Genomic DNA, 27,275 nt, shown 5'->3' with positions numbered 1-27,275 from the left:
TTATACATACAGCAATACCAAGTCTTGTTTAACCTATATTCCAAGGTGACACAAAATGCAGAACAAAAGACAAGAAACCACATCTCAGTGGAATCAACTTTTATTAAGGGGAAAAAAGGTTTACATGTAGTTGTAGGTTTTTCCATCCATACTTTCAAAACTCCAAAAAGGACTGGAAACAAAACTTGCTTAATCATTATTGCAATACCAAAAAGTTGGTGGTTTTTGTTGTGTTTTTTTTTTTTTTTAATGAACAGCAAATTATATAACTAATTGCTATGTTCAATAAATATTTTTATTCCTGCACCGATTAAGGGGAAATATTCAAACAAGTACAATAAAAACCCCAGGATTTTTACAATTTTAACTTCAAATGTTATCCACTGTGTAGCAATCCAGAAACTTCATCTACAAAACACAGCCTTAACTGAGTGTACAAGGATCTATTTTCCCAGTCAAAAACCAAATTTTGCTCTAGCTCAAATAGTCTACACTCAAAGCAACTACCTGACAAAAAAAAAAAAAAATCCTCTGGTTCATGACTATCTAAGTAAATTTGTCATTACAGAAAAGGCTCAAAGTCATTACTTGTTTATCAAAGTAATAGGTAAACATTTTAACAGAAAGATTAACGAGTTACTTGGAAATGCAGGTTTATATCAAAGTATCTTGAGTGTGTATACTACGTATGACATGCAAGCTTTAAAAATAACAATGCTTTCTTCTGATTAGTCAGGAGTCCAATTGTTTAAAAAACGAAATAGGAATGACTTCCAAAATGTATCAGCACTTTGGGTTTTCTATTTCATTTTGTTTAAGATGTTTTACTACACAAAAACTACAACAATTACAATATTTAAGAGTATTAGAATAAGGAGGGATGGAAAACAGGAATACTTCAACTGAAAATATGTATATTTTAAATGAACCAAAGATTTGTAGAAGAGCTGGATGGAGGACAAGGAAGGGAGGGTAGGAGGGAGAGCAGTAGGGAAGCTAAGATCTGAGCTTTGTATTTAAAAATCATGTCCTCAACTGTAACTCTTCTGATCTTCAGTAGCGCCCTGGGGGGGGAGGGGGGAGGAGGAAAAAAAAAAGACAACACAATTACTATAAGCTAACTGTACACACATCTCAGCTTTAATGTGCCCAGCTTTTTTGCTTTCACATTCAGAATTTCTATTGATCAATTAATACTAGGTACAACATGGTTTAAGACAGCCAGATTGTATTTTTTCACTTGTATTTACTTACTTGGACTATAGGAACGGGATCTTGATCGTGATCGGTATCGACTATAGTAAGGCGATGGTGATCGTCTCCTTTAAAGGAAATTAAAAAAGAAACCCAACAACATCCATTATGAAAGAAGCCTTATTCACATCACTTCTACAGAACAGAACTATTTCCTTAGCACTGAAAGACTTGGCCTGCATGAATGATTTCAGCTTTATTTGGCTGTGGCTTACAGTTTTAACAAATGCTTTTATATTTCTCTATTTGATGTGTTTAAAACTGCAAGATATTCCCAGACAAAGAATTTAATGAACTCTCACTAGCCTTTCAAACACATTAAATGCTTTTCCACATGCCTACAATTCTTGTTGAACAACATTCTCTGAAACTAGATAACTTTCAAAACAGTGAGATGGTTATGAAATGTCAAGCATTAAAAATCCCATCTACAAATAACCCCTTTTTAATCAGCACTGTGTATCAGCTGTCCTTCGTTCTATATACAGCATGGAAAAATGAGTTCCTTTTCTATCTGTCCACTAGATTCATAGGGCACATACTCTACCTCCTTCAGGTAGCAACATTAACCCCTTGCCCAACTGTTTACTGTATAACTGAATTACACTAACACTGAATATTACAACTACTTTTATCCCACAAAACCTAATGTAGTGAGGCTTTAACACATAGCAAGCATGTATGCAGAATCTTGTGGCAAACTGAATAACATTTTTGCCACCTAACTTTTCAGCTTTTCCAGTAAGTCCACTGCTCCTACAGAAATAAAATAAAAATTAGGTACCTGTATCTGTAGTCATATTCTTCATATCTGTCATATCCTCTGTCATACCCCCTATCATAATACGAGTCACGGCGACGACCTGCTCCACCGCCACCACCTCCTCCACTGCTATTAGGGAAAAAGCATAAAAAAATTACTTCAGATATCTACTCTTCATCTTGATTTAATTATTTAAAAGCTTTTTTTAAGTGTTCTTGTAAATCAGACACTTAAAGACTATGCCATGAAAAAAATCTAACAATGAAACATTTAAAGAAAAACACCTTCAAAAAAACCCAGAAAAACCACCAGGGATTTGAGCCTAATTCCCATCAAAATCAAAGGTAAATGAGCACCTTAGTACTTCAGTAAGCTAAGCGTACATTAACCAACTGTGCTGGGTACGTGTTTTTTAAAAATAACTCCTTCAGTATTTTTTTAATAAAGATACAATACGCTACAGTAGGATTTAATAGTATATGTGAACTACAGTAACACATTCTTTATATCAATAACTTTGTGATAAAATACAGTTGGCATAACTCTAAAACTTCAAAAAGGTATCTGTAGCAGTATTTCTTCAACCAGACTCCAAATATCCAGTTTAAATCTATGAGTCCCATTACAGGAAATGAATGAATCCTTACTGCGTTGGCCTGCCCATGTAGATGCCTGGGGTGGGTGTATGTGCTCTCTTGGTGATTGAATAATCCACCCGAATCCTCCTGCCATCCAGCTCCATACCGTTTGCATGCTCCATTGCCTGCAGGAGAGACAAGGAACAGGGACATGAAACCTGCAACCTACTGGTAACTATGGGTGGCTATGCACAAAACACATTATTTTCCATCATAAAAACAAACCCTGAACTTGTTTTATTTAGACTGGTTACTAGTGCCCCACTGTGGCGAATGGCTCATCTCTGTCCCCTGGCCTGTTTGCCAGCAGTGTTACAGGACTGCGCTGGGGTGCCAGAGTAACGTGACACACGATTCCTTCTTAAGACAGCACGGTGCTAACCACTAACATTTTCCCTAGACTTTGTCTTCTACCCATCAGAAAGGTAAACTGAAAGACAAAACAGCTTTTTCTGAAAACTGCATCTTTCCTACCGCCGTCTCTGACCCAGAGGGGACGGGCGGATTCAAAAGCTGTGCGAAACAGTGGCTTCCTGTAGGGTGCATATGGCCGGATTACTGCTAGTCGGCTGCCATTTCATGCTCTCCCAGCCTCCTGCCATCTCCCTTACAAGGACCTACTCCAGCAGAGCTTAGTAAAATGGCGGGTTCAGCCTACATGGATACCTAATTACAACCTTCCTCCCCACTCACTCTCACAATAGCAGCTCACTAAAGCGATACACATAAGGGTCCGTGCTTGAGAAGCCTGTGCCTTCAGACCCGCCCGCAGCCCGAGCACACACTCACTGGGTGTTCTAGCCCCTGCTTCTCTAGTCTTTGAGAATCAATACAATGGCCTTTCACAAATTCAGAATCATGAGAATAGTTTTTCAAAGGAGCGCAGTGTACTTTCGAGAATTAATTCATGCAACAGCAACTTAAAAAAAACAACCAAAAACAAACCCACAACCTTAAGAATTTAACAATCAGTTAATGCTGAACTTAAAAGTTATTAAAGTTTACAAAGCAATTTTTTTTTGATCCTTTCATCAGGTCTTCTAGGATCTCTGAAATACCAGTGCACACCACTTAGTTCATGACACTAAGCACAGCACATACATTATTTTTATTTTTCATGTGTTGAGAAGTGAACACCGTTACAATCTTGAGTAATCACACTTTGCTATTATTTAACTGTGAGGAACAATACACAACCTCAAAAAATGAAGGTGCCTCTAAGTAGAGCATTTCCTCCCCCCCCCCCTTTTTTTAAACAATGAAACAAACAACTATTCAGAAACATAACTTTTTGCAGCTCTCTAACAAGAACCTTACTGAATTAACACACAAGTTATAGAGGAAACAAAAATCTGACATCCATGTGATTTAACTGTGATGTCCCCAAAGGGGAAGCAACTGAATTATCACTAACCTCTTTAACTACACTTCGTTTGTGTTTTAATAATGCTGTTTAAAACTATATCGCCACCTAGTGAGTTCTGTTCCCATACAAAAAAATGTAACAACTACATTTAGCCAACTGCAAGGCAGAGCCAAAGTGCATTTCAAGTCTTTCAACATACACTAAAGTATGTTTTGTGAATAAAACATGATCATTAGCTTTAGTTTCCTAGCCTTGAGACTCTTTTTTTTTTTTTGAAGTCTTGTTCCACAAGGATGATCTAAATTAAAATAAATCTGTGCACACATCCTAGGAATTAATGTGTGCACAAACCTAAAAATGAATGCTGCAAATAGCTTGCTGAAAAATTAGCTTCATGATGAAAAGCATCTTTCTGGAAATGCAGCAATATGCAACTTATCTTGTAAGGTAGGGAATTGTCTGCCTCATGGCATTTTCATGTCTGATCAACAACCTGCAGAGTAATAAGCTTAGCTAACAAGAAGCCACCTCAAATCCAGAACATCTGGCACATGTATCTATCTTAGTTAAAAGAACAAACACCTCTTTTAAGAGAAAAAGTTCTTTGGCATAGGGAGCAGTACAGAGAAGAGCAACGTACCAGCAAGACAGATGAAGAGTGAATTTTAAGACATGACTGTTTGTTTTGGAAGTACCAAGAAATGTGTTACGTTTCAGTGGATAGTTCATAGTTACCAGTCTGCATGAAACTCATACATCCTGGTCACAATGTCTAATGACCTACCCAATATTAAAACTTTAATTTTCTTAGTTTTCAACAGCTGCCAGCAATAACTGCCAACTAAAAAATTTAAAATAATCAAAATCTTTAATAGATATACAGACATAACAAAGACTTTTACAGTTTTGACTGCATTCCCCAAATACAGAAAAGCCAAAACTTACAGTAAGCCATTATGAATCCAACAATAATTGATAGTATGTATCACTCACATTCAGTCATTAGCAACTGGAAATTCCTTCCAAAGATCTTTTCAAATTCTCCACATCATTCTTAAGGTGCACATCTCAAGTTTTTGAAACAAAATACTGAAGTTGACAGTATTAACTAACAACTGCTGCAATATGACTCAAAACCCTATTTGAAAACTTGGTTTCAGACAAGCGATACAACAGTATTTATTTTCTACAAAGGCTGTAAAAAAGTGCTGGTGATTCTAATTACTGACATTTTTGTGTTTTCATTAGAATTAAAACAGTTTATAATAAAATTTTGGATTTGTCAATTTTATTAGACTAGCTTGTCGTATTCAAAACATTTCACTTTGCTTTTTTTTTTGCTCATTTTGGGGTATGCATGAATGCTGTGTTAAGAACACTTAAATGTCAAAGGGAAAAAAAAATTGCACACTCACTCTAACAATGCAGAAGACATTCTTGAATACTGTTTAACAGATAGAAGGGTATTTTCCAGACCATCATATTAAACATTTTCAAGGCAAAAAAACAAATTATATTGGGATTTAAGACACACAATAACCTCTCAGAAGCCTTTAACTGTCAATAGTCCATTTTTATTTCAACTTGGATTTTCCTTCAAACAAGTCAATGTTGGTAAAAGACTTGCACAGCTTTTGCAAGGTGACAGTAAGCAAGCAAGCGAACAGGATTCCTATAAACATGTACCATTAGTTTTCGTGGCAAATTCTAAGCAAAAATTGACTTTGCAGGCCAGAATATGCTTCTATATGTTTAGAGTCAGAAAACAGAAAATGAGGATTCGGAACGGCACATGTAATAATTCAATCTTAGATTACAGTTTTAAACCTACAGCAGCCTATCTATAGTAAGAAAACTCTGTCAAACACCTTACAGATAATTTGAACAAATGAGCAGTTCCCAGACTACAGGATCACAGCCTCCAGTGGCTCAAAACAGTTAGAAAGAAAGCATTAAATTCAACAGATTTCAATTTCATTTGATATTTATTACAGTCAGTGCTGTTATCCTGGTTTCAGCTGGGATGGAGTTGATTGTCTTCCTAGTAGCTGGTACAGTTCTATGTTCCGAGTTCAATATGAGAAGGATGTTGATAACTCACTGATGTTTTCAGTTGCTGGTAAGTAGTGTTTAGTCTGAAGTCAAGGACTTTTCAGCTTCTCAAGCCGAGCCAGCAAGAAAGCTGGAGGGGCACAAGAAGTTGGCACACGACACAGCCAGGGCAGCTGACCCAAACTGGCCAAAGGGGTATTCCATACCATGGGACGTCCCATCTAGTATAGAAACTGGGGGGAGTGGGGGCAGGGGGACCAACGCTTGGGGACTAACTGGGTGTCAATTGGCAGGTGGTGAGCAATTGCACTGTGCATCATTTGTACATTCCAAGCCTTTTATTATTACTGTTGTCATTTTATTAGTGTTATCATTATTAGTTTCTTCTTTTCTGTTCTATTAAACCGTTCTTATCTCAACCCAGGAGTTTTACTTCTTTTCCTGATTTTCTCCCCCATCCTACTGGGTGGGGGGGAGGGGGAGTGAGTGAACATCTGCATGGTGCTTAGTTGCTGGCTGGGGTTAAACCATGACAGCTGTCTTGTACATGTATTAGCATTTAGGTAGAGTAAAACAAGTTTTGAAACACTGAACTTTTAATTATATGCACAAACTTACACAGATGACGTATTAGTTTAGCAATCAAGAATTCACTGAAAGAAATTAAATAATCTTTCAATCTGGATAATGCCACAAAGAGCAGCTTGGACAAGGAAATAACATGGGAAACTTCTGCAACCTGCCCTTTGGTCACTTGGGGAAGGGGAGAAGCAGGTAGAAGGGAGGGATTTTAAGAGTTGATGTCACAGTTACTCTACATTTCTACTATGGACTTCGAAATACCATTTGCATTGTACAGAAGATCATCAAGTCTTCATTTCAACTGCACCTAACTGCTTTGAATTACTTCAATAATGTCACATCACTACAAAGTTAGTTACATACAGACTGAATACACTTCAATAGTCAAACATAAACAATTTATGTTGGGACTAATTTTGAAAATGTATTTTCATGATATAAAAGTAACTATATAAGATACTCTCTTTTTGGGGGGCTTGTTTGTGTCCTGGTTTCAGCTGGGCTAGAGTTACTTGCCTTTCTAGTATGTTTTTGGGTTCAGTATGACAAGAATGTTGATAACACACTGATGTTTTCTGTTGTTGCTAAGTAGTATTTATACTAAGTCAAGGATTTTTCAGCTTCTCATGCCCAGCCAGCAAGAAGGCTGGAGTGGCTCAAGGAGTTGGGAGGGGACACAGCCAGGACAGCTAACCCAAACTGGCCAACAGGGTATTCCATACCATGTGACATCATGTCCAGTATATAAACTGGGGGGACTGGAGCTGCAGGGGGAAACCACTTGCTCAGCAACTAACTGGGCATCATTTGGAGAGTTGTGAGCAACTGCATTGTGCATCACTTGTTTTGTATATTCCAACTCTTTTATTATTACTGTCATTTTATTATTGTTATCATTATTAGTTTCTTTCTTTCTGTTCTATTAAACAGTTCTTATCTCAACCCATGAGTTTTACCTTTCTCTTTCCGATCCTCTCCCCCATCCCACTGGAGTGAGCAGCTGCATGGTACTTAGTTGGTGGCTGGGGTTAAACCATGACAGTTTGTTTGTTTTTTACCTTAAGTGCTTCCCATATTCTATTTAATACCACAAATAAAAACAATCTCCACTGTATCACAGGTACAGCATGGGATGAACAGACATAATAGATGAGCTTTTCTCCCCCCAGTATACCGATATCAATAGTTCAGGTCTGGATTTAAATGAGGACATCTGAAAGGATATTCTGGAAAAAAAAAATTAAAAATCTGACAGGATGAAAAAAAGAAATTAAGAAACCCAGCTTTTTACACTTACTGCAGTTTGCCAAGTTGAATTCAAGCATCCATTTGACCTTTGAACAAGAGTCAATTTATATTGTCTAGTTCGAGGTTTTATTTTTTAAAATATTACTAGAATTGTTGTCAATGATAATTTTTAATATATAATTTTCTGAGCTTAAACATCTATTGATTAAATGTATTCTCTTTAAAGCATACTTTAAACAGTTTCAGAGTCAAGAAATGCAGGATTTTAGAAAACCAGGATGAGTAACTGGATATGTTTCTGCAAGTATTAGCAATTTCATGGTATTTCAGAGACTCCAGAAGTCTGTAACTTGTAATTCCAAACATCTGAGACCTTCTTGTGTTCTTTTCTGGTATATCAAGGGTCCCTTTTGATACCACAAACAACACTTAAAGAATTTCTTTAACAAGCTATGGGATAAGTTTTGGTTCAATAATGATGTTTCTAAGCTGGCCTGCTTATACCACAGATTAAATGTCTTGCAAATTAAAATGATAAACCCTGTTGTTATTCCGGTCTTTGGCAACTGAATTATGTTAATAGTTCAGTTTGTCTGTATAAACTTTATCTTGATTGCTAATGAACACTACTTCAGAAAATGGTTCTGAAAGATGGTCAAAACTGTAAAGAGCATAGAACTAGCATTAGAAAACAGAAAATTCCACATTGCCAACAGCTGCTGTAGCTATTGCTTCTCAGATGAGCTCTTGCTACAGACACAGAGGACATTCATAGTAGCCTCAGTTTAACAAACAAATACTACTTCATATTCTGAGTTACTGAAAAGCTGGATAGTGGCATATGAAATCCCTGGTAACTGTAGTAAGAATCATCTCCCTAGAACAGCTAGCGCTTTTTACTCATAATCCTCTCAATTTATTGTTAACCCTGAGATAATCAATCTCCCCACCCAACTTTTTTTTTTTCCTCTCATCCTAGTACATAAAAGTTTGTGTTCCCCTAAACACAGGAACAAAATCCTAATGTGATGGGCAGATGAATATCCTCTATAATTTAGCAAAAATATTGCAGAACTGCAATATTAAAACACCAGCTCAGTGCCAGCACTGCCAGTACCAAGAACTATATAAGAAAGAATGGCAATCTTGAGAAACAGGTCTTCAACAGATGTTTATAGTTGCCCTTTGCATATCATTGCATATGTGGTTCTGAAGACTTAGCAGAAGGGTGGCTAACATAAGAACAAGACACTGCAATGCACAAGGCAAAAAAGCAACACCAAATATTACTTAGAAAAGTGTTTTTTTTTAAGAACAACATAACTTCACAAAAAATGAACACCACTACACCCATAAGTCCTAACAGAGAATACCCTTCCTTCTAGAAAAAGGTAGATAATAACATAAGCTTTTCAAATAGGCTTTGAGCAAGAACACTGAACATTAGCACAGCAAAACTTCAGGTTTTCTAGACAAACCACCACCAATCCTCAACATTTATTGTCTGTTATCACACTTTGAGCTAAAGCCAGTGTCCATGAACATCTTCAGTGTGGGTCAGAATGTTAGTCAAGTGCCATCTTGCAAACACTAGATCACTGGAATAAAGATATCTGATGGAAAAGGAACCTTCTGTCAGATCATAAAGTTTCATCTCAATCTCAGTAGAGTTTCAGAGTAGAAGAGATTCCATGAGAAATCTCCTTCAGAATGGATACATGCATCCAACATTTCTTTCCCAATCCTCTTAAGGTGGAATGACTGAAGCTACTGTGATGCTCCGACAGCTGCTCTACCTAGTAGTTATCAAAAGCTAAACCTCTGCTCCTCTTTATAACCAAAAGGATCATAAAGAGCTAAAAACAAGGCTGCTATGCTATCATAATGTGAAGTTCTGAAAGTCTAAAACAGCTTAAGTGAAAATAAACTTTACTACTGGCCCTTTAAGTATCACCTTTAAGAAACGCTATTTTACATTGTCTATGGATTTCCACAACATCGAGCTAGTTGACAATTCAAAATGTCTCTACCACCATATGGAACTAGAAACATTGCATCTCTAATAAGTGATGACAAAGATCCTGAGGTATTTCAGCTGCAACAGAATCCATACAATACTGATACTGACCTATCTTAAACAAAGTTATGAAAGTTTAAATATAACTACTCATAATTCATTTGGTGTCAAATTTAATATTAACAGTGTTTGACAACATGTCAGTTGAGAGGCTTCCCCGTGTTACCTCTCTTGAAAGGACAATAGTGAAGATGATGGGAAATCCTCATTTTTCTGTAAAGTTCTACACATTTAATCCATCTATGACTGCTTTAAAAAAGCTGGAATTTAGTTCAGTATCTCATCTAGAGTTTTATATTCTCTTTATATGGATGCTTAGGGTGTTGAGGATTTTGAGGTTTTGTTTGGGGTGGGTTTTTTGTTTGTTTGTTTAGGAGCAAAGGTGTTTACTCAGAACAAAAGTAATTCAAGTGTCATTGCTTTTATGCATGCTCTATTTTTCAGATTTGACCTATCTTCCACACAGAGAACTACTTCATGTCCTTCTGTGTTCTTCTACAGGGCCTGTCACAGAGTTTCACGCCTATAGCTACATCCCCTTTTTCTACACTAGCTGCCACTTATTGCCATCTTCAAATCTGTCCTCAAGCCCCATGAAATAAGTCAAATAAAAAAAAGTTTTTATGTCCTTTTTTCCAAAGGATTTCAGTTATGTAAATTCCAAGTGTTGGGAGGTTTTGTATCCTTTCCCCCCCTCTACCCGCACTAGCCCGCTGGGGAGATAAAAAAGGGGGTTAATTACATTCCCAATTATTTCAGTTCCTGCTCAAGGTGCTCATCTTTATTTCTGTATTTCTGACTGCAAATAATATCCCCCTTTTTTTCCCCCCTTGCATTCCAGTTTTGTAGTATCTGCCAAGCCAGCTTTATACTAAACAAATTATTTCATGCTATTTACACGGAACATTTTAAGAAATGCGTGGTGTCATGCATGACTACTGTCCACGGCAACTAGGAAAAAAACCCTACTTCCACAGACGTGTGTTTTACAACTTCATAAGACTGGCACATGAACGTGACAAGAAATACCATGCCAATATTTTGGATGTTAAATGTTCTACAAAACAGTCACATTTTCAAAATCCCACTTAACTCAGAGTGCAAAGATATACAAGGATAAAAGTCAGAAGGGAGTAGGCCACTGAAGATGGATATACAGCTATCCACCCCATTAACTCCTCTCTCAACCTGTCCAAGTGGTAGTAGGAAGATACAGAAGGGACACTAAAGAAAGTTTTGTCCTTTTACTTACCTGTATAACCTGCAACAACCACACATATATACATCTACAAAACCTACTCTTCTCACAAACTGATTCTGTTAGATCATACCAGAAATCAAAGATCAGAACTGAGTCTAGTTCAACAAGTTATCCATGAAAGCTTTTTCTTCATTAAAGTATCATCAACTAGCATCAGTTCTCATTTTTCAGCTACTGACAGTAGGTTCCACAGCTGTCACCCTCTCCTTTCAATGTTAAGTGAGAAGAGTCATATCCAAGCATTATGAATATACTTATCAAATGTAAACAGAATCAAACAGCAAATCTGAAACATATGCCCAAGACTATTAATCCATAAGCAAGATGCTTGAAGTCTGTGACTCAGTTTGCCCAAAAGAAAGAGACAATCCCACAGTGAAGGCTTCAAGAAAAAAAAAATATTTTTAAAAGCATGTGTCTCTACTTTTAATAGCAATTTAATCTACAAACTTCAGTAAATGTAGTAAAGCTCACACTATCCTTACACAGGTAAAAAAAAAGTACTGCTTACTGTGGTGAACCTTAACACAGGCTGCTGTTCATATTATTTGATTCTTTCCTTACAGATCAATTATACTAACAACTCAGCCCAGCTGTAAACAGCTATCCATATAACTAGCAACATCACTGACCAAGGCACAAATAAGACAAACCTCACTATTTTTCAAATGCACGATGACATGCTTTCAGAGAAGAAAATGGAAAGAGAATCTTCAGAATTTTGATAGAGAAAACTACTTTGAAAAGTTAACTTTCCAAATGCTTAAAGAATACTAGGAACCTTCTATGTCTGTCTAAAGATTTACTTTCATTTTGAAGTAACAGACTAAAATCAAAGCACAAGGCTCATCAGTGATTCAATACAGACTGCTCATGCTCAAAATTTGCCCAAGCATCTTAACATAGAACTAAAATGCTTCATCTGTTTAAAAGTGCCAGGTTATTTGAACAACATATTTTTAATTAATCTCACTGCAAGAACCTGCTAGTGAATACATACTCAAAAACGTGTTTTTTTTAAGAGATATTCATGAAGACAATGCATAGAGCACACCTGTTAAAAGTAGTAAAGCATGAATTTACCTCTTTAGAGTCATCAATTCTCTCAAAATAAACGAAAGCAAATCCTCTTGATCGTCCAGTTCGTTGATCATAAACCACATTGACACCAGTCAATGGTCCGTAGCGGGAGAAGACTTCACGCAAATCTCTCTCAGTAGTATACAAACTGAGACCAAACACTCCAAGACACGTATTAGGATCTGGATTAGCCTGGTAAAACAAACGTTCAACTCCAATTGAGTTTCAAAAAAGCAAGTTATACATTCTTATATCAAAATTTCCCAATTATTAAAAAAATTAAAAATTTTTAATCTGAGGAAAACTAAACATAGTTTATTACAAAGCTTAACACTTCAACAGTTATTCCAATTGTAAAGTATTTTCAAAAAGCAACAACTTCCATGATTTTTATTTCAGAAAATGGACAAAGATGAACTCACGTTGGTGAAAAACTCAAGTTGATAAAAATTAAGCATTCTGATTAAAGCTACAGAATAACAGGAACCTATTTTATCAGTATTTCAGACTTGAATCATCAACAAGCTGCAGACATGACGTACAAGTCTGTGCTAAGAAAAGGTCAGCCAGCCTGAATTCCCGCCTTCAGCCTTTCTGCACAGCCACTACTAGTGCTAAGGAGTGCGCGCTACCTCCAGTTGCACACACTAATGCATTTAGGCTCCTAAACACAGACAGTTGAACTATAATTTAGCTTCTACCAAAACTTCCTCCCCCTCAACATTTCCTATCTAACTATATTGAAAGTCAATATTTACATTTGGAAGTTTATCTCTTTCCACTTGTAAACTGGATGAAAATCACCTGCTGCTTTCACCTAGATAGTAAAAAGTGTTGAAGGCCAGTTCTGCGAAACTGTAATCCAAAAGCACGCACACTTTTCTAGAGCAAGTCTCTTGATTCTTTAACATGATGTGGGATATTAACATATTTCACTTCAACTAAAGGAAGTAAAATATGAAATTGTACAATTGTACAAGGTACAATTTCTCTATTAAGTTCAAAGTTTCTCTATGTGCCAGAGCGTCCATCTAATGCCAGTTCCACTCTAAAAATTATTTTGATAAAAATTAACATTTTCTCAGCTTCTGGCACCTGTTATACTAGATACAGCAATTTAAAATGGCAGCAACAGGCATAGGGATTGAATGTTTCTGCTAAAATAATAACTGGAAGTTGACACAGTTGAAATTTATATTTCAGTTTCAGATTTTCAAAGCCACTGATGCACTGTAATTTATGCCTCAGAGTTTGCCCTTCAGCCCAATTCAAAGAATGAACAGGTTTAGATCTTCTGTCATTTTCTTTTCAGAGCTTTCGTTCAGGAATCCACTGTGAAAATAAGATGCTCAAACTACTCATATATTTGAAGTTTCTTTCTATTTGTCAAAGTACAAACTTTTGTTTCAAGACATGAATCTTCTACAATTCCTTATTATAGTTGAAGAGCACAACAAAATCTGGCAGTTTATCATTTGAAAGTTTTAATTATACGGGTTTACATTTCTTTTTTTACTCCATATTTCAACCAATCTGATAATTCAGTGGCATTAACAGCTATATGCCTTATAGTACCAAAACTCTTGTGAGTCTAATGAAATCTTGTCTTTTAAACCATTATTTGGACAAGTCCCTCCACACAGTACATATCAGTGCTGTCCTTTTTTTCCATCCCCCTTATACGTAAATGCTATTACCTTTTCTTAGGCAAGGGAAGTACCGAGAATCAGTCTGCACACCCTAAGCAACACGTAAACCCTATTACCTTTTCTGAGGCAAGATAAGTACTGAGAATCAGTCTGCACACCCCGAGTGACAGTTACATCACTACTGGAAGGGCTAAACTGACTGTGGAGGACTAAAAGACAGTTTTTATATTAGGTTTTTGTACTGCCTCCCATCAATACAGTATGTAAGCTCTCTCTACAAGATCAGAAGTGGCAAAGTGCTACCAATTTTCCTGGTGTCTTTAGGACCTCGCTATTGAAGGGATTCAAATCTGGTTCATTTAAGTTTTCTTTTGACACTGCTAGAACTACTCCTCAGAATTAACGTGAAATTCACTGTGAAAACTACTTTCGTGTTTCACAGAGTCATTTCCAAGGCAAAAAGACTTCTTCACAGAGCAAAACATTTATTTCCTAAAGTAGTGAAGTGGATTCATTCATTTTTCACCAGGAAGTCAGCTAACCCTTTTGAAGTTCAGTTATTCCTGCCAATTTTTCAAGACATTAGATTCATATTTACTACATCATGATTACACGCTGGCAACAGTCCAAAAAAAAAAGTCTAACTATGAATGTTGCTTCACAACAGCTTAAGCTACTGTATGTTAGCACTGCTATAGTCTTGCCCTTTTCCACATACTCCTGTCCTCTCCCTCACATTGGTATTATCTAGTCCTGGTGAGCTGCTTCACCAAGGTAAGCCTGCAGAAAAACTATACTCTTTTTGACAGTATTAGTAAAAAATTTGGAGAAACTATATCAGATTACAATTAAAAGGATAAGAAAAGTACAACAGTTCTCACCAAGGAAGAGGCAGACCTGTATGTAATAGCACTCATTTAGATCAGCCTGAAGTGATGTGGAACAAGAAGCTAAGGCACTGAAACAGATTATAAAGGCAGCAATTGGGAGAAATCTCTCAGAATGAGAAAATGATTAGTATCTCAGGTCTTGGTTGGTGTATCTATACTTCCTTCTGTCCATACCAAGATACTTCTCATTTGCACTTCAAGAGGCTTACTGATCCTTTTCATAACCATAAATTTTCTAGTCTATGAAGGTTTACACATTAGCTAGTAGCACATGGGTTTATTTCTTCAAGTTTAACCAAATTAATTACTCAGAGATATAAAATCACAAGCAACCTTCAACATACTATGCCATATGTTGTAAACAAACACACACTTGAGAATTTTCTTCTTTAGATCATCTAGTCAATCTTATCAATACTGTCAGGTTGCAAGCATACACAGAAAAAGTCTTGGTTTTGCAATGGGTACATATACTTGGAACTGTAACAAAAAGAAAAATCAGAAGGGTTCAACTTCTACAGCAGACAGAAGCAGATGTCATCCTATCTACACACACTGACTTGCAATGGTACAGTTTTCAATGAATTTCTACAACTGCCCTGCCAGTTGCAGGCCCAAGAAATAAGTGCCCAACTGTTAAGGAGAGAGATTGCTTCCCCACACCTCCACGCACATTCCCGTATCCTCCAGTGACAAGACAACAGGTCAAATTCAGCCTGTGGGTAACCTGGACTACACTGATGTAAGCAGCAATTGCTTTGTTGATACTCAGCCTTGATGACATACTCTGCTGCCAGTGTGCCTTCTCCTGTTGGACATTGGAGAATGACTACGGCTCCTTCGACGACGGTATTCTGGTGTGTACGATCTGCTTCGAGAACGTCTCCTATGAGAATGAGAATGGGAATGGGATCTGGAACGAGTGTAACGTCTGTGCGAATGTCTTCTGGACCTGGATCTTCAACAAAGAGAAAGCTTTTAGTTTAGGTCATATGCACATAACATATTGAATTGTAAGCCTCACATTTCCTAGAGAAAAATCTTTTTTTAGAGGCTCTCTACAATTAAAATAGTTAAGTTTCTCCTATCTTGCACATCTAAAGATCGCACAGATCTCTAATAACCTGCTTGGTACCACCATTTTTAACTCTGTAAGATTGCTTCTGGCATACAATGAGGATTATATACATGACAGTTTTCGGGAAGTTCAAAGTTTTGACTTTTATCAGCTTGACTGCACATGTAACTGACACTTGCATGATGATACAGAAAACAGATATGCCACGCTGTAAAACACTGTCTTGGCTGAAAAACTGAAAGATCTAGCAGCACTGCAGTATCTAGAAATGAAGTTCACCTAGGCTTGAAAATTATTCAAGACAGAAAAACCACCTGCTTAACTCCTCAAGCATTTCTTTGCAGTCATCTAGCCAATGATAAGCACAGTTCTAAACAGGCATCATCCCATCAAAGCTGCATGATTTCATATGGGCTTTATATCCTAACAACAGGTAGTTAGTTATCTCGCTAAACATTGCAAGAAGAGAAGCTATGACATTAGGCTGAACTTTGGGAATTCAGAGCACAGTAACTCTTTTTCAGCTGCCTTGGTATAAAGTGTATAATAGGGAAGATGGATTACTGATCTCTCCCAAGAACTGGGGAGGAGGAGCAACATAACACTATGCAATTCCTCTTCCCCCTCAAGAGCCACAAATGCTGTTTTCTGGTTTCTCTTTCCATTGATAAAAGAAGGATTCAGTAGCTCTCCCCATTTTCACCAGTATAACGGTACAAGGGAAGAGAGAACATAGGTAGTGTAAGCCAGGTAATATTTATGACATCTTTGGAGAAAAAAAGACAGACATTCCTCCTGTGTTCTGAGCAAGCTCTCTCAGAACAGAGCATTATAAAACATTGCCTCTGCACACACATGCTTGGGGTAGAAAAGGACAGAGAAGAAGTGTGCAGCATCGAAAAATGAATTTACATCTTAAGTTTCCTATAAATTTAGAAGCTATCCATGCCCAATTTAAGCTGTAGGTTTTCGGTTTTGTTTTTAAAGCCTCCAATGAAGGAATGTCAAGAACTTCCCCAAGTGGCATATTCCAACATTTCCAGCAGTTACACAGCTTACTCCTTTTATCTAACCCAGACTACCTTGCTGCAGTTCTCACCTGATTTTTCTTTGTTTCCCTAAAGGAGAAGTCCACACAAGAGCTTCCCCCCAAAAGACTTTGTGGGAAGGAGGCAGGAGCTTTTACAGAATTGACATGTAATCCCTTCTCTCTCTTCTGGAAGAGATAAACCTACAAATTTTAGTTGTGATTTCTACATTAGTTCTTCTGTTTATATTACTTTCTCTATTCATATCCATGCTTTATTACTTATGGAATCTTTCCCCAACTTTGTCCAGCTATATAACCACTAACATGGAAATTAACATAGCCCTGTTAATACACCCCAAAAGGTTTATAATTTTTACAACAAAGGGAGAAGAAATCTCATCAATGTACCAAAAGAACAGACATAAGTAGCAACACCGAATTAACACAAACAACTTCCTGGACATACCTTGATTTTGACCTTGACCTAGAGTGCGATTCAGAATGTTTGGAAGCCCTCGATGGACTGCGAGATCCTGACCTGCTCTCCGATTTTACACGAGCAGGACTCCCAGCTGGAGATTTTGACTGGGAGCGAGACTCCTAACAAAAAAGACAGTATTAAAAATGGTATTGGTTGTATAAATGCCTAACTCCTAACATTTAAAGTACAGTAATTCTATTACATTGATTGCTCCTGAAAAACAAATGGTTAGGCAATACCCTCCAAAACAAATTTCATTTTGCTAACCCACTGTTAATATTGTATGCTTTCCTCAAATAGGTCCCTGCTTGAACCAGATCACCAATTCTCTATTAACTAAGTAATCATGCAAATTCATCTACAACTTGATCATACAGACACTGGAACATAAACCATACATTTACTTAACCTAGGACCCATTCATTCTTCCAGATTCTTTTAATTCTACTTCACTCTTGCTTTCTACTTTTCTTCATTCTTCATTGAGTTTTTCATTTTTCATACTTCGTGTATTCTTCCCCAATTCAAACAATTCCTTATAGCCTTAAAAAAATATTCAAGTGCTTCTATCTGACCAATCTTCTGTTCAATTTTTTCCCCCATTCAATTTTAATTTTCTGATCTTTAATACTTTTCATTAGCCTTCTTTTATCTTGATTTATCTTCCACATTCTTGGAAAAAACTCTTCAATTTCTTCACGAACATTAACCTTAATGGAAAAAGAACATTTAGTATATTTAAGCACGTGGGGATTATAAAACTCTGCTGGAGTTCAGATGTTATCTACCAAATTGAAAAAGCCAGCAGGTAAAGTGCAAGAAACTATTTTATAAAACAATTTTTTTTTTAAAAAATATCTTTAAAACTGTATAAGTGTCTACGTTCTAACAATGAGCTTACTGACTTCTCAGTGTTTTACTGTATTTTCAAAGCTACCCTCCTCCCCTTTCCGTTTTTTTTGGTAAGATACACAGATACACTAAAAACTAATTAGCACAAATATATTAAGAGTATTGATATCAGTGATTTCCCCCCTAAAATAATAACTATCTCAGTACCAAACATCACAAATTCTACTCCTAAACATTATTACTAAGACACTCTCAGTTCAACAGAATGGCCAAAGATTTCCAGTCAAAACCTATCTATGCACATACTTACTCGCATAATACATGCACAGATATATGCAACACAAATTATTTTTCTTCCTACTTTCTCTTCCTCATTGTTATCCTGTTTTCCTTGCATACAACTTAAACCATATAAAATGAGATGTGTAATAGTACAATTCAAAGCAATCCAATAAAAGTAAAGACAGGAGGGTTTTTTTCTTGCATGGTAATGCACACAAGAGAAAAACTAGGAAAACAAGCAAACAAAGAGCAGATAATGATTTCCTCACATTTTATAGTGTACAGCATTTCTAAGGAGCTCAGCTATAAAAAGGTCTACAGAATGGTAAGCTATATACATCTGTAACTTCGCAAAAAATGTGCAAAATTCTTAATGAAAAAAATACATAGCAAGGCACTACATTTCATGTTTATTTGCATCATTTCTCCTCCTGCCTGTCCTCACAATGTTTTTCACGATTTATTTCTTACTCTGCCTATGTCCAGATTTGCATTTTCTTTTACAGTTAAACTATTCGGTACTTTGGCCTGAAGTTCTTTTCAAAGGATGCTGTCCTCACATGTCAAGACAATAAATCCACCAGAAATGGAACCTGAGAGACTCCTGGTCTCCAGCTCCACTAACTTTCCCCTTTACCTCAATAAAAAGGACAAGTGACACATGAAGAATATCATCTATTAGGATGACAGGCCTGCCAAACTTATCAATGAAGGCCAAATTCAAAGCTTGGCTATAACATGTGGACCATATAATCAGATCTGCATTACAGGTTACCCTTATTAAGCTGGCTATCTGCTGATCTAGCTACATGACTTTCACTGAAATGAAAGGATGTATGTGCACTAAAATATTACCAAAGCTTATTTGGTGTTTTTATTTTTACATTTGAAATACACTGTTCACTATAAAAAATACACTTCCTTTTAGAACCACTAACATGCTTTTTAATCACCTTGCCCATTTTTGTACTCTTGTTTGACAGCCTCCTTAATTCTTCCCTTTACACTTCAGCCCCTACAACAATTACCAATTTCTCTGGGAATTAATTCTACTTCCCTCTCTTGTAAAAGTGATCAGCAATATAGAAAAACATTTAATGCGACATCATTCAGATTTAGAAAACACCCTTCAATAAAAAGACAAAGAATTCACTCTCCTCAGTCACTCCTTCATGAGGATACTGTATTGTCCATACTTTTTACACTTGAAAGATCAATTCTTAAACAAGAACTTTGGAAACTTGAACAAAACAAAAACCCCAAAACCAGATACTGCACAATCTAGAGGTGTTGGGAGGTGCCAAAAACACCAAGGACCCAATCACTCCCATACAATGTAAAAGTTAACTTAGTGTCCTTATCTAGTCAACTGAAGCATCATACGACACTGCCCACAGAGTTTCTAAATAGTATCATTTATGAGGATGAATCTGTATTAAGTTGCCAAAAGCAAATGTTACATTTCATGTAGGTCAAGTCTTTTTGGAACTGTTTAAGCCCTTTAGGGGCTTGCATTCACAAACATACAACTTTAAAATTGGAGTGACAGAGGTGACAGGGTAAGTTCTTACACATTTCAAACTTCCTCAAACAAAGTAATTGTAGATGTATACTGCAGCTAAAGAGAGATTACCTGTTAGCAGTTGCATACTGTGTCTGTCATTGGCAGGCAATTACATCTCATCTTCTGATGCAACATAGATCACCTAGTTATATCTCCTACAGTGCTTCAAAAGGAGAGACTAAGGGAATCACAATAATCTGGAAGAGTTTAAGGACTGAAGGATGATGCTGAAAAAGTACCTAGTAAGATTTATATCAGCAAGACTACAGGCAGGGATTAAGAGATTCAGAGCTTCAAGGAGTCACGAAGGGAGATTTTAAAGAATTTTCCTCCTCTACTTCCTACTATAAGGAAATAATTAGCAAGCTGTATCTTGGTCTGTATCACAGACCGACCCAATTGTTCTGCATAAACAATTTATATTCATTCTGCAATATGAATGAGAAAATTAAAGTTAACGTTCTTTCTTACTAAGTCATCTTTAATGAGAGAAAATAGACACCTCTGTTATCTGAAGCATTAAAATATCTCAATTCTATACTAGTCTTTAAGCAATCCGTACATTCTGATCTTAGCTCTATCTTTATCACAGAAATTAATTTAAATACTGCTTAAGAGAGAAAAGACTAAAATTTCTCTCTGGATCATCAGCATTTCCTTATCTTTCTGTTCTAAAGATCCTCAGTTATTTCAGGGCCACGGATAAGACTGCATTTCTTAAACTCAGCTTCTCATCCCACAACCATCTCACAAAACAGCATGTATTTTAATGCCTTTGCTTTTATTATGCAACTCTCCAGTCACTACTTTCACCCTTGCAAATTTATAGGCAGATACTCCCTGTGACCACGTCAAACTATCTAGATTTGCTGTCACTACAGGCTGTAGTAAAAGACAGTCACCTACAGCTGATCCTAACGTTCTTCAGATCAGACTTCCCTTTCCAAACAAATGCTACATCTGTCAATAACACTTTTCCCAGGGCAAAACTATAAAACCAAACAAAAACTACACCAAAACCCCCACCTAAAATAATAATTAAAAAAAAATCTCAATCGTAACAGCGTGCTTCCTCAGAATAAGATCTGGTGGCTTCCTCAAGTACACACCAGGAAATGGGTTTAATGATTCACCAAGAAGTGGAACTTGCAGCCAAATAAATTATTGTAGGTAAATACAAAATCTAGAGACTACAGCTTCAGTTACTGTTTACTGTTTATTTGGATAAGAAGATGCACAGCTAGAAGCATTTAAAGAGAGGACTGTGGAGTATTTTTCATCCTTTCTACCTTCTCCCTTCCAGAAAGAACAGGGAACAAAGTGGTATGGAAAGGATATCTCTCCCCCCTCTCCGCCCAATACCTCATGATCACCTAAACCCAGCCATTGAAAAACTATCAACAACTTTAGATGATCCAGCTGAGCAAGACATCAGTCATGTCAATGCACTTCATCCATACTGGTACAACTGTTTAAACCACAGAACTGATGCCAGTTACAGATACTGTTTATCTTCCTCGCATCCTTCAAAAGAAGTGCTACTTTCCAGTATAATTAATTACTATTTTAAAAGCATTCAAAACACTTCTATGCAAAGTAGAATTGCCAAAGTCCTTAAGCATTCTTTCAGTTTTCTACCTATCAAAAACAGGGTATGGTAAAGAACATGAGGGGAAAAAAAAAAAAAAAAAAAGACAAAATTGTTCTTTCTTTTACACCACTCTTCCATCCTTAACTTCTGTCATGCCTTACCTCACCTCACACCTTATAATTTCAGAGTATGACAGAAAGGCTATCAAAATTTAAAGTGAGACACTAAAAAAAGAACTGAATAAGCTTGTTAGGCTTTCTGCAGCAAAACATGGGAAGTGAAACGGGAAGAAAAAAAATCGTTAAATCACACAGAATTTTCAGTTGAAATTCATTTGACCTTGTTAAGAAGAAATACACATGGGGTGAAAAAAGGACAGGTAACTAGTCTAGCAATACCATTAAGCCAGCAAAATGATAGTTCAGACTTTACAAAAATCCTACTAAAAACTCCTTCCCAAACTAAAAAAATAAATGAAGTCCAACTTTATAAAGGTGAAAGAAAAATATAAGCAGTCAAAAAAGAAACAGAAATTTAGCAGCAGCCTATGTTCACTAGTTAAAACTGTCAATTTAGTGACATCTCATTTATGAGAAAGGACAAGACTGCATTTTAACCAGTTTGACAGAAATTTGCCAACTTTCCCTGAAACTCACAAGAGAAGTTAAATAATTTTTGCTTCATGCTATGTTCTGTCACTCTATACTAAAAATAAAATGGATCCCTTAATTAGCTGTTCTTCTATAAATACTTCAATAGTATACATAAGCTTATGTATAAAAAGCAACTCGTAAGTTGCACAATCTTGAAGATGTGTATTTTAAAAGCTAGGAATATCAGCAAACTATGTATTTCTCAGTGATACTGCTCTGATTAAAAGAAAAAAAAGAAGAAAAAAGGGAAGAGGAAGCTTCAGCAATAAACTTTTTGAAATTACAAGTTAATCTTCTCACTGAGGCTTGAAAATATGCCTCTTCAGGGAGGGTTCTGTAGTCACTTCTTTATGGAAGACAGGAAACAGAATTTGTTTTCAAAAAGACCAGTCTTCCCAGCTGACATGCTCCAAAACAATCTAGAATTTATTAAGCTTGATTAAAGAAAAAACATTGACTTCCAGAAAAAGTCTTCTTTCCCACACTGGTCCTTAGAAAACACAGGGTGATCATGACACTCTCCAGGCAAATGCAGAACTCCTGAACATAAGCAGATCGTCATGCCTGTATTTCAAAAGGTATGGAAAGCAACATGCCTTCCATTCTACAGAGGTGGCAGATTGCCACTACAGGAGAGGTTGAATAGAATAGCTAAACAGACTTCCCCCTCTTTTTTTTTTTTGTGGCTAAAGAAATTATCTCAAAGTTGATCAGATTTAGGTAACTAACATTAGAACACATATGAAATTAAGTATTTTGCATACAAGCTTCATGAAGCAAATACAAGACACATTCACAGTTAAGCTAATCCAAAATCTGCTTGCATACATATGAACTGCACATACTTCGTTCAAGAAGATGGCTCACATGCAAAATCATATATTTCTTCCAAGTGCTTTATTAGACTGAGATCACTGTGAGATTCTGCACAGAGCAAGAAGAGGCATCTCATTAGAATGAAGGAAGACAACCAATGTGGAGTTCTAAAATGGAGTTCTATCTTTGTTCTGATAAAAAGTTCTATCTATTTAGACAAACAGCACATTAATATTGGTAGAAAACTACTAAACTTTTAAGATTACAGAAATCAATTATTAGAAGCTCAAAAAAGTAATCGATCAAAGGTTCAAGTGGAGCTTCTGAAGTGCAGGTTTGTTCAGATTCCAGCTTGTTCACTGCTCTGGGAAACATTTTAATAAAGTTGCAGCACAAAATGCACACCAAATGAGCAATGTGTTATTAGAAATAACAACAAATATGAAAGGAAATAAGAGTTGCCTGTCATCTGACGGCAATAAAAGATAAAAAAGCCTCATTTGTCTAATCTGCTCACAGAGAACATTCAACGGTGATAAAATCCTATGACTTTTCCAAAAGTCAAGTCACTGGGTAAGAAGCACAACTTAAAATCGTTTTTTCTTCTTAATGTCCAGAAACTTAGCTCTAGCACATGCACTGTATTTCTAATTCTTCTGTCAATTTCTTTCCATTAAATCACCATGCTTGCTTGAGGGGGATTTCTTCTGTTCAAGCAGCCACATTCTTAATACAGAACTTGCTTAAATTGGAACAAAATGACACAAAAACAAGAGCAGATGTTAATTAGTCTGAGCATATTTGATTAACATTTGCTTAAAAAAAAAGCCAATAATGAATGAGCTCAAGAATAAAAAAACCACTACAGTGTCTACAATTATTTTACCCAACACTTTAGAAATGCAAGATTTTAAATAGTGCAAATTATGCAATCTCATTGGAAAGTTATTTCCATGACTATTCTAAATTTCCTGTTCAGATTAATTAACATTATGATTTTAAAATAATAAATCAGAGGCAAAGCATATACATGGACAGTATCTTAATGCTGCAAAAAATAAGCTTAAAAAAAAAAGGTAAAATTCCTGGTCATATTGTGGGAAAATTTAAAAAATTAACTGAATTATCATTATTTATATATGAACATTTTTTTTCTTCACAAAGTAAGAAGCAAAACAGGAAAACACTAATCTCTTTAAGACAAAACTTCATACGTATCAATAAGCACCTTCATCTTAGTATCAGACTTCACCACTGCTTTCAAGAACTTTCACTGAAGTGCTTTTGGGACAATATACATCTACATGGATAGAATATAAAAGGACTTAAACTAAACTCCCCTACTCCTTTGGCATTTAGTTTTTTAAAAGCACATCACGCTATTTAGAATTTAAACTGAAGGAGGGCACGGGCAGGGAGAAAACTGAAAGGGTACTCAGAATTCTTATTTGTGGCAATTTCCAGGAAAGCAGGTTCTTTACAAACTTTCTTCCAGTTTATGCAGTTCTTTCTCCCATACTTATGCCATACTCTCTCAGTTCCATGTGCCTGCATATGGCAAAATGAAGCACCAGGACATTCAGTGCATAATAGAGTTCTATCCAGTTGGGAAAAACAGGCTAAACTCTAAAGCACTGAAGTTACACATGCTTAATTTTATGCTTGTGAGTACTTTCAGTGAAAATAAAATTTACAATGTTACAGCCCAAAATGTAATTTCTTATTTCAAGTATTTTATTAGCACCACCAACAAAAAAAGTATTACTGAAGCAAAAAAGAACTGCTTACAAATGTTCATTAGTAGCACAACCCCCCCGAACTATAAATGAATCAAGTACCTGCCATTAAGTTCAGTTATAAAAAAAATACCACTAGACAAGACACTGCCACATGCCAGATTGATTGAGAAATTCCAGTGTTCGGGAGAGAAAAGAATAGAAGCTTTCCAAATGAAGACTCGACATGGTCAGCAGCTCTTTCCAACAGGTAAATTTTCCACCACCACAAAAAAAACCCAAACAACAAGCCAGCTAAGAAGTAGCAGTCACAGAAACTGCTACATAGGACTTTTCAGACTTCACATACTCTCGAAACATTATTTTACTTCTACATTTGGCAGAAGGCGGCATGCAGAAATACTGGAACCACACAGCTATATAAGCTTTGTAACATGAACAACAGATCCCTCAAGGAAACTAACACAAATGTTCTGTGGATGAACCTAACATAAATATTTCCTGACAATAAACCGCAGTGGGAACACAGACAAGAACATAATTTTTAAAAATATAAATCTTACTGTAAAATGGGAAATTGAAGTGAAAAAATAAAAAAATTAACAACAAAGCATGCTTGTTGCTCAACTTTCTCCGACTTAGTTGGCTTTCCCTTCAGAGATTAGTTTATTTAGCTGAAAAGAGCTTAGCTAGCTATATAGCCATCTTTGTCCAAGCACTCAACACAAGAACAGATTTTGTTCACTTCACCTGAGGAAGCAGCAGTCACTGCACAGCCAGGTACAGCACTCTTAGCCTAGGGAACTTTTTTTTTTTTAACTAACACTACAAAAGGGTACCAATATTCGTGTAAGAACATGACGCTGCTCTTCCAAAATTTCACTGCTTGTTTCCCCAGGCAGTAATCCTATACAACTGCAAAGCTGCTGTCACTGATTCATCAGAGAAAGTCACCAAAAGGATGCTCAGGTGTTCCTCTAAAGAATCTCTTAGAAGAGTGAATAACATCATCAACAACAAAATCTCTGCAAAATTAAAAAAAGTGGAGTGAGGACAAAGCACATATTTCATTCCTGTTTCAAACATCTTCTAATTCCTGCCTGCCCTGATTATCACTAAGAAAAAAAACCACTGAAAATGGAAGGGACCAATCATACGTGTGCATGAAAAACCGCAGCAATCGGAGGGAAGAGAGAAGAAACAGGCCTAACAAGGTTACAAAGCCACAGCAGCTTGTTGATTGAAAGTCTTCAGCTACGTGATCAATGAGTTTCAACGGTTTAAGAACGAAGGCCATACCTCCCCGATGGCTTCAGGAAACCTGGCCCGAAGAAGATCCTGTTCGCGGGCCAGCAGCCAGGAAGAGGCAGTGCACCTCTCACAAAAGGACCCAGACCCTTCTCTTTTACGCGGGCGGAGGCCTCGGCTACGCCGCGCGGGACCGCGCTCTCCCAGCCACGACCGGGAGACCGGCACTGCCCGCAGGCAGAGTGGGAACGGGGAAAAGCAACGACCCCGACGCCTAGGCCCGGGAGACAACAGAGTGCCGGGACAACAGGGCGGCTCGAGATCACGGGAAGGAAAGAAAATAAAGAGAGAAGCGGGGAGAAACATCGGGCTACAGCAGCGCTCTAAGCCCTGTTCTTATAAAGAAAAAACCTGCACTAGCAGGGTGGAGGCGAACCCCGCAGCACCAGAGCTCAGGGCCCGCATCCCGACGGAGGGGGATGGGAACGGAGAGACATGATGGGAGGAGGAAGCGTGTGAGGGTTAAGGCAGCGCAGCCCAGCTCCGCACTGGGCCAGCGCCTCAGCGCCGGGTGGGCAAAAAAAAAGAAGAAGAAAAAAAAAACACCACGCCAGAACAAAAGAAAAGAGAGAGACGGGGAGAGGAGAGGGACGCGCGTTGCCCACGGCCCAGTCAAGACTCGGGCGCCTGAAGAAGCCATTTTAGAGACAAGCTGCGTTGCCCCCACCCCTATCGGGCCGAAGGAAGACGAGCGCCCCCACCCACCCTCCCCGGGTCAGGTCGCCCCCTCTCAGCACGGCCCGGGTAGGGACGGCCACTCACCCTCCCCTCGAAGTTGTTCTCCTCCACGTCGCTCATGTCGGCAGAGTCCTGGCCACGGGGCTGGGCGAACGGGGACGCTAGTCCCGAGCAGCAACTGTACCCACGACCGCTACTGCTATTATTGTTGCCGTTATTATTACCGCTATCGGCACCGGTACCGCTGCCACCTCCCTCCCGCCAGAGCCTCCCAAACCGTCTCCCGCAGCAGCGCAAAATGGCGCCTCCGCTCCGTCTGCGCCCGACACCGCGCTGGGGGCGGAGC

The 27,275-nt window shown here is 37.4% G+C and overlaps 1 protein-coding gene across 1 annotated transcript; it reads right to left on the bottom strand.

Annotated features, from left to right (window-relative positions):
- Positions 1-224: 224 nt before the first annotated feature.
- Positions 225-27,275, bottom strand: TRA2A (transformer 2 alpha homolog). Its single transcript, XM_049798140.1, has 8 exons — positions 27,014-27,275; positions 17,435-17,568; positions 15,647-15,818; positions 12,325-12,513; positions 2,665-2,780; positions 2,039-2,146; positions 1,255-1,322; positions 225-1,064 (listed from the first exon to the last, which is right to left on the bottom strand). Exons 1-8 carry the CDS (start codon positions 27,047-27,049, stop codon positions 1,054-1,056), a joined length of 834 nt encoding a protein of 277 aa, XP_049654097.1. The 5' UTR covers positions 27,050-27,275; the 3' UTR covers positions 225-1,053.

This window comes from Accipiter gentilis, chromosome 4 (assembly GCF_929443795.1).
Source record: "Accipiter gentilis chromosome 4, bAccGen1.1, whole genome shotgun sequence".
Classification (NCBI taxonomy): Eukaryota; Metazoa; Chordata; class Aves; order Accipitriformes; family Accipitridae; genus Astur; species Astur gentilis.
The sequence above is the reverse complement of the archived record's forward strand: the minus strand, read 5'-3'. Positions and strand labels throughout refer to the sequence as shown.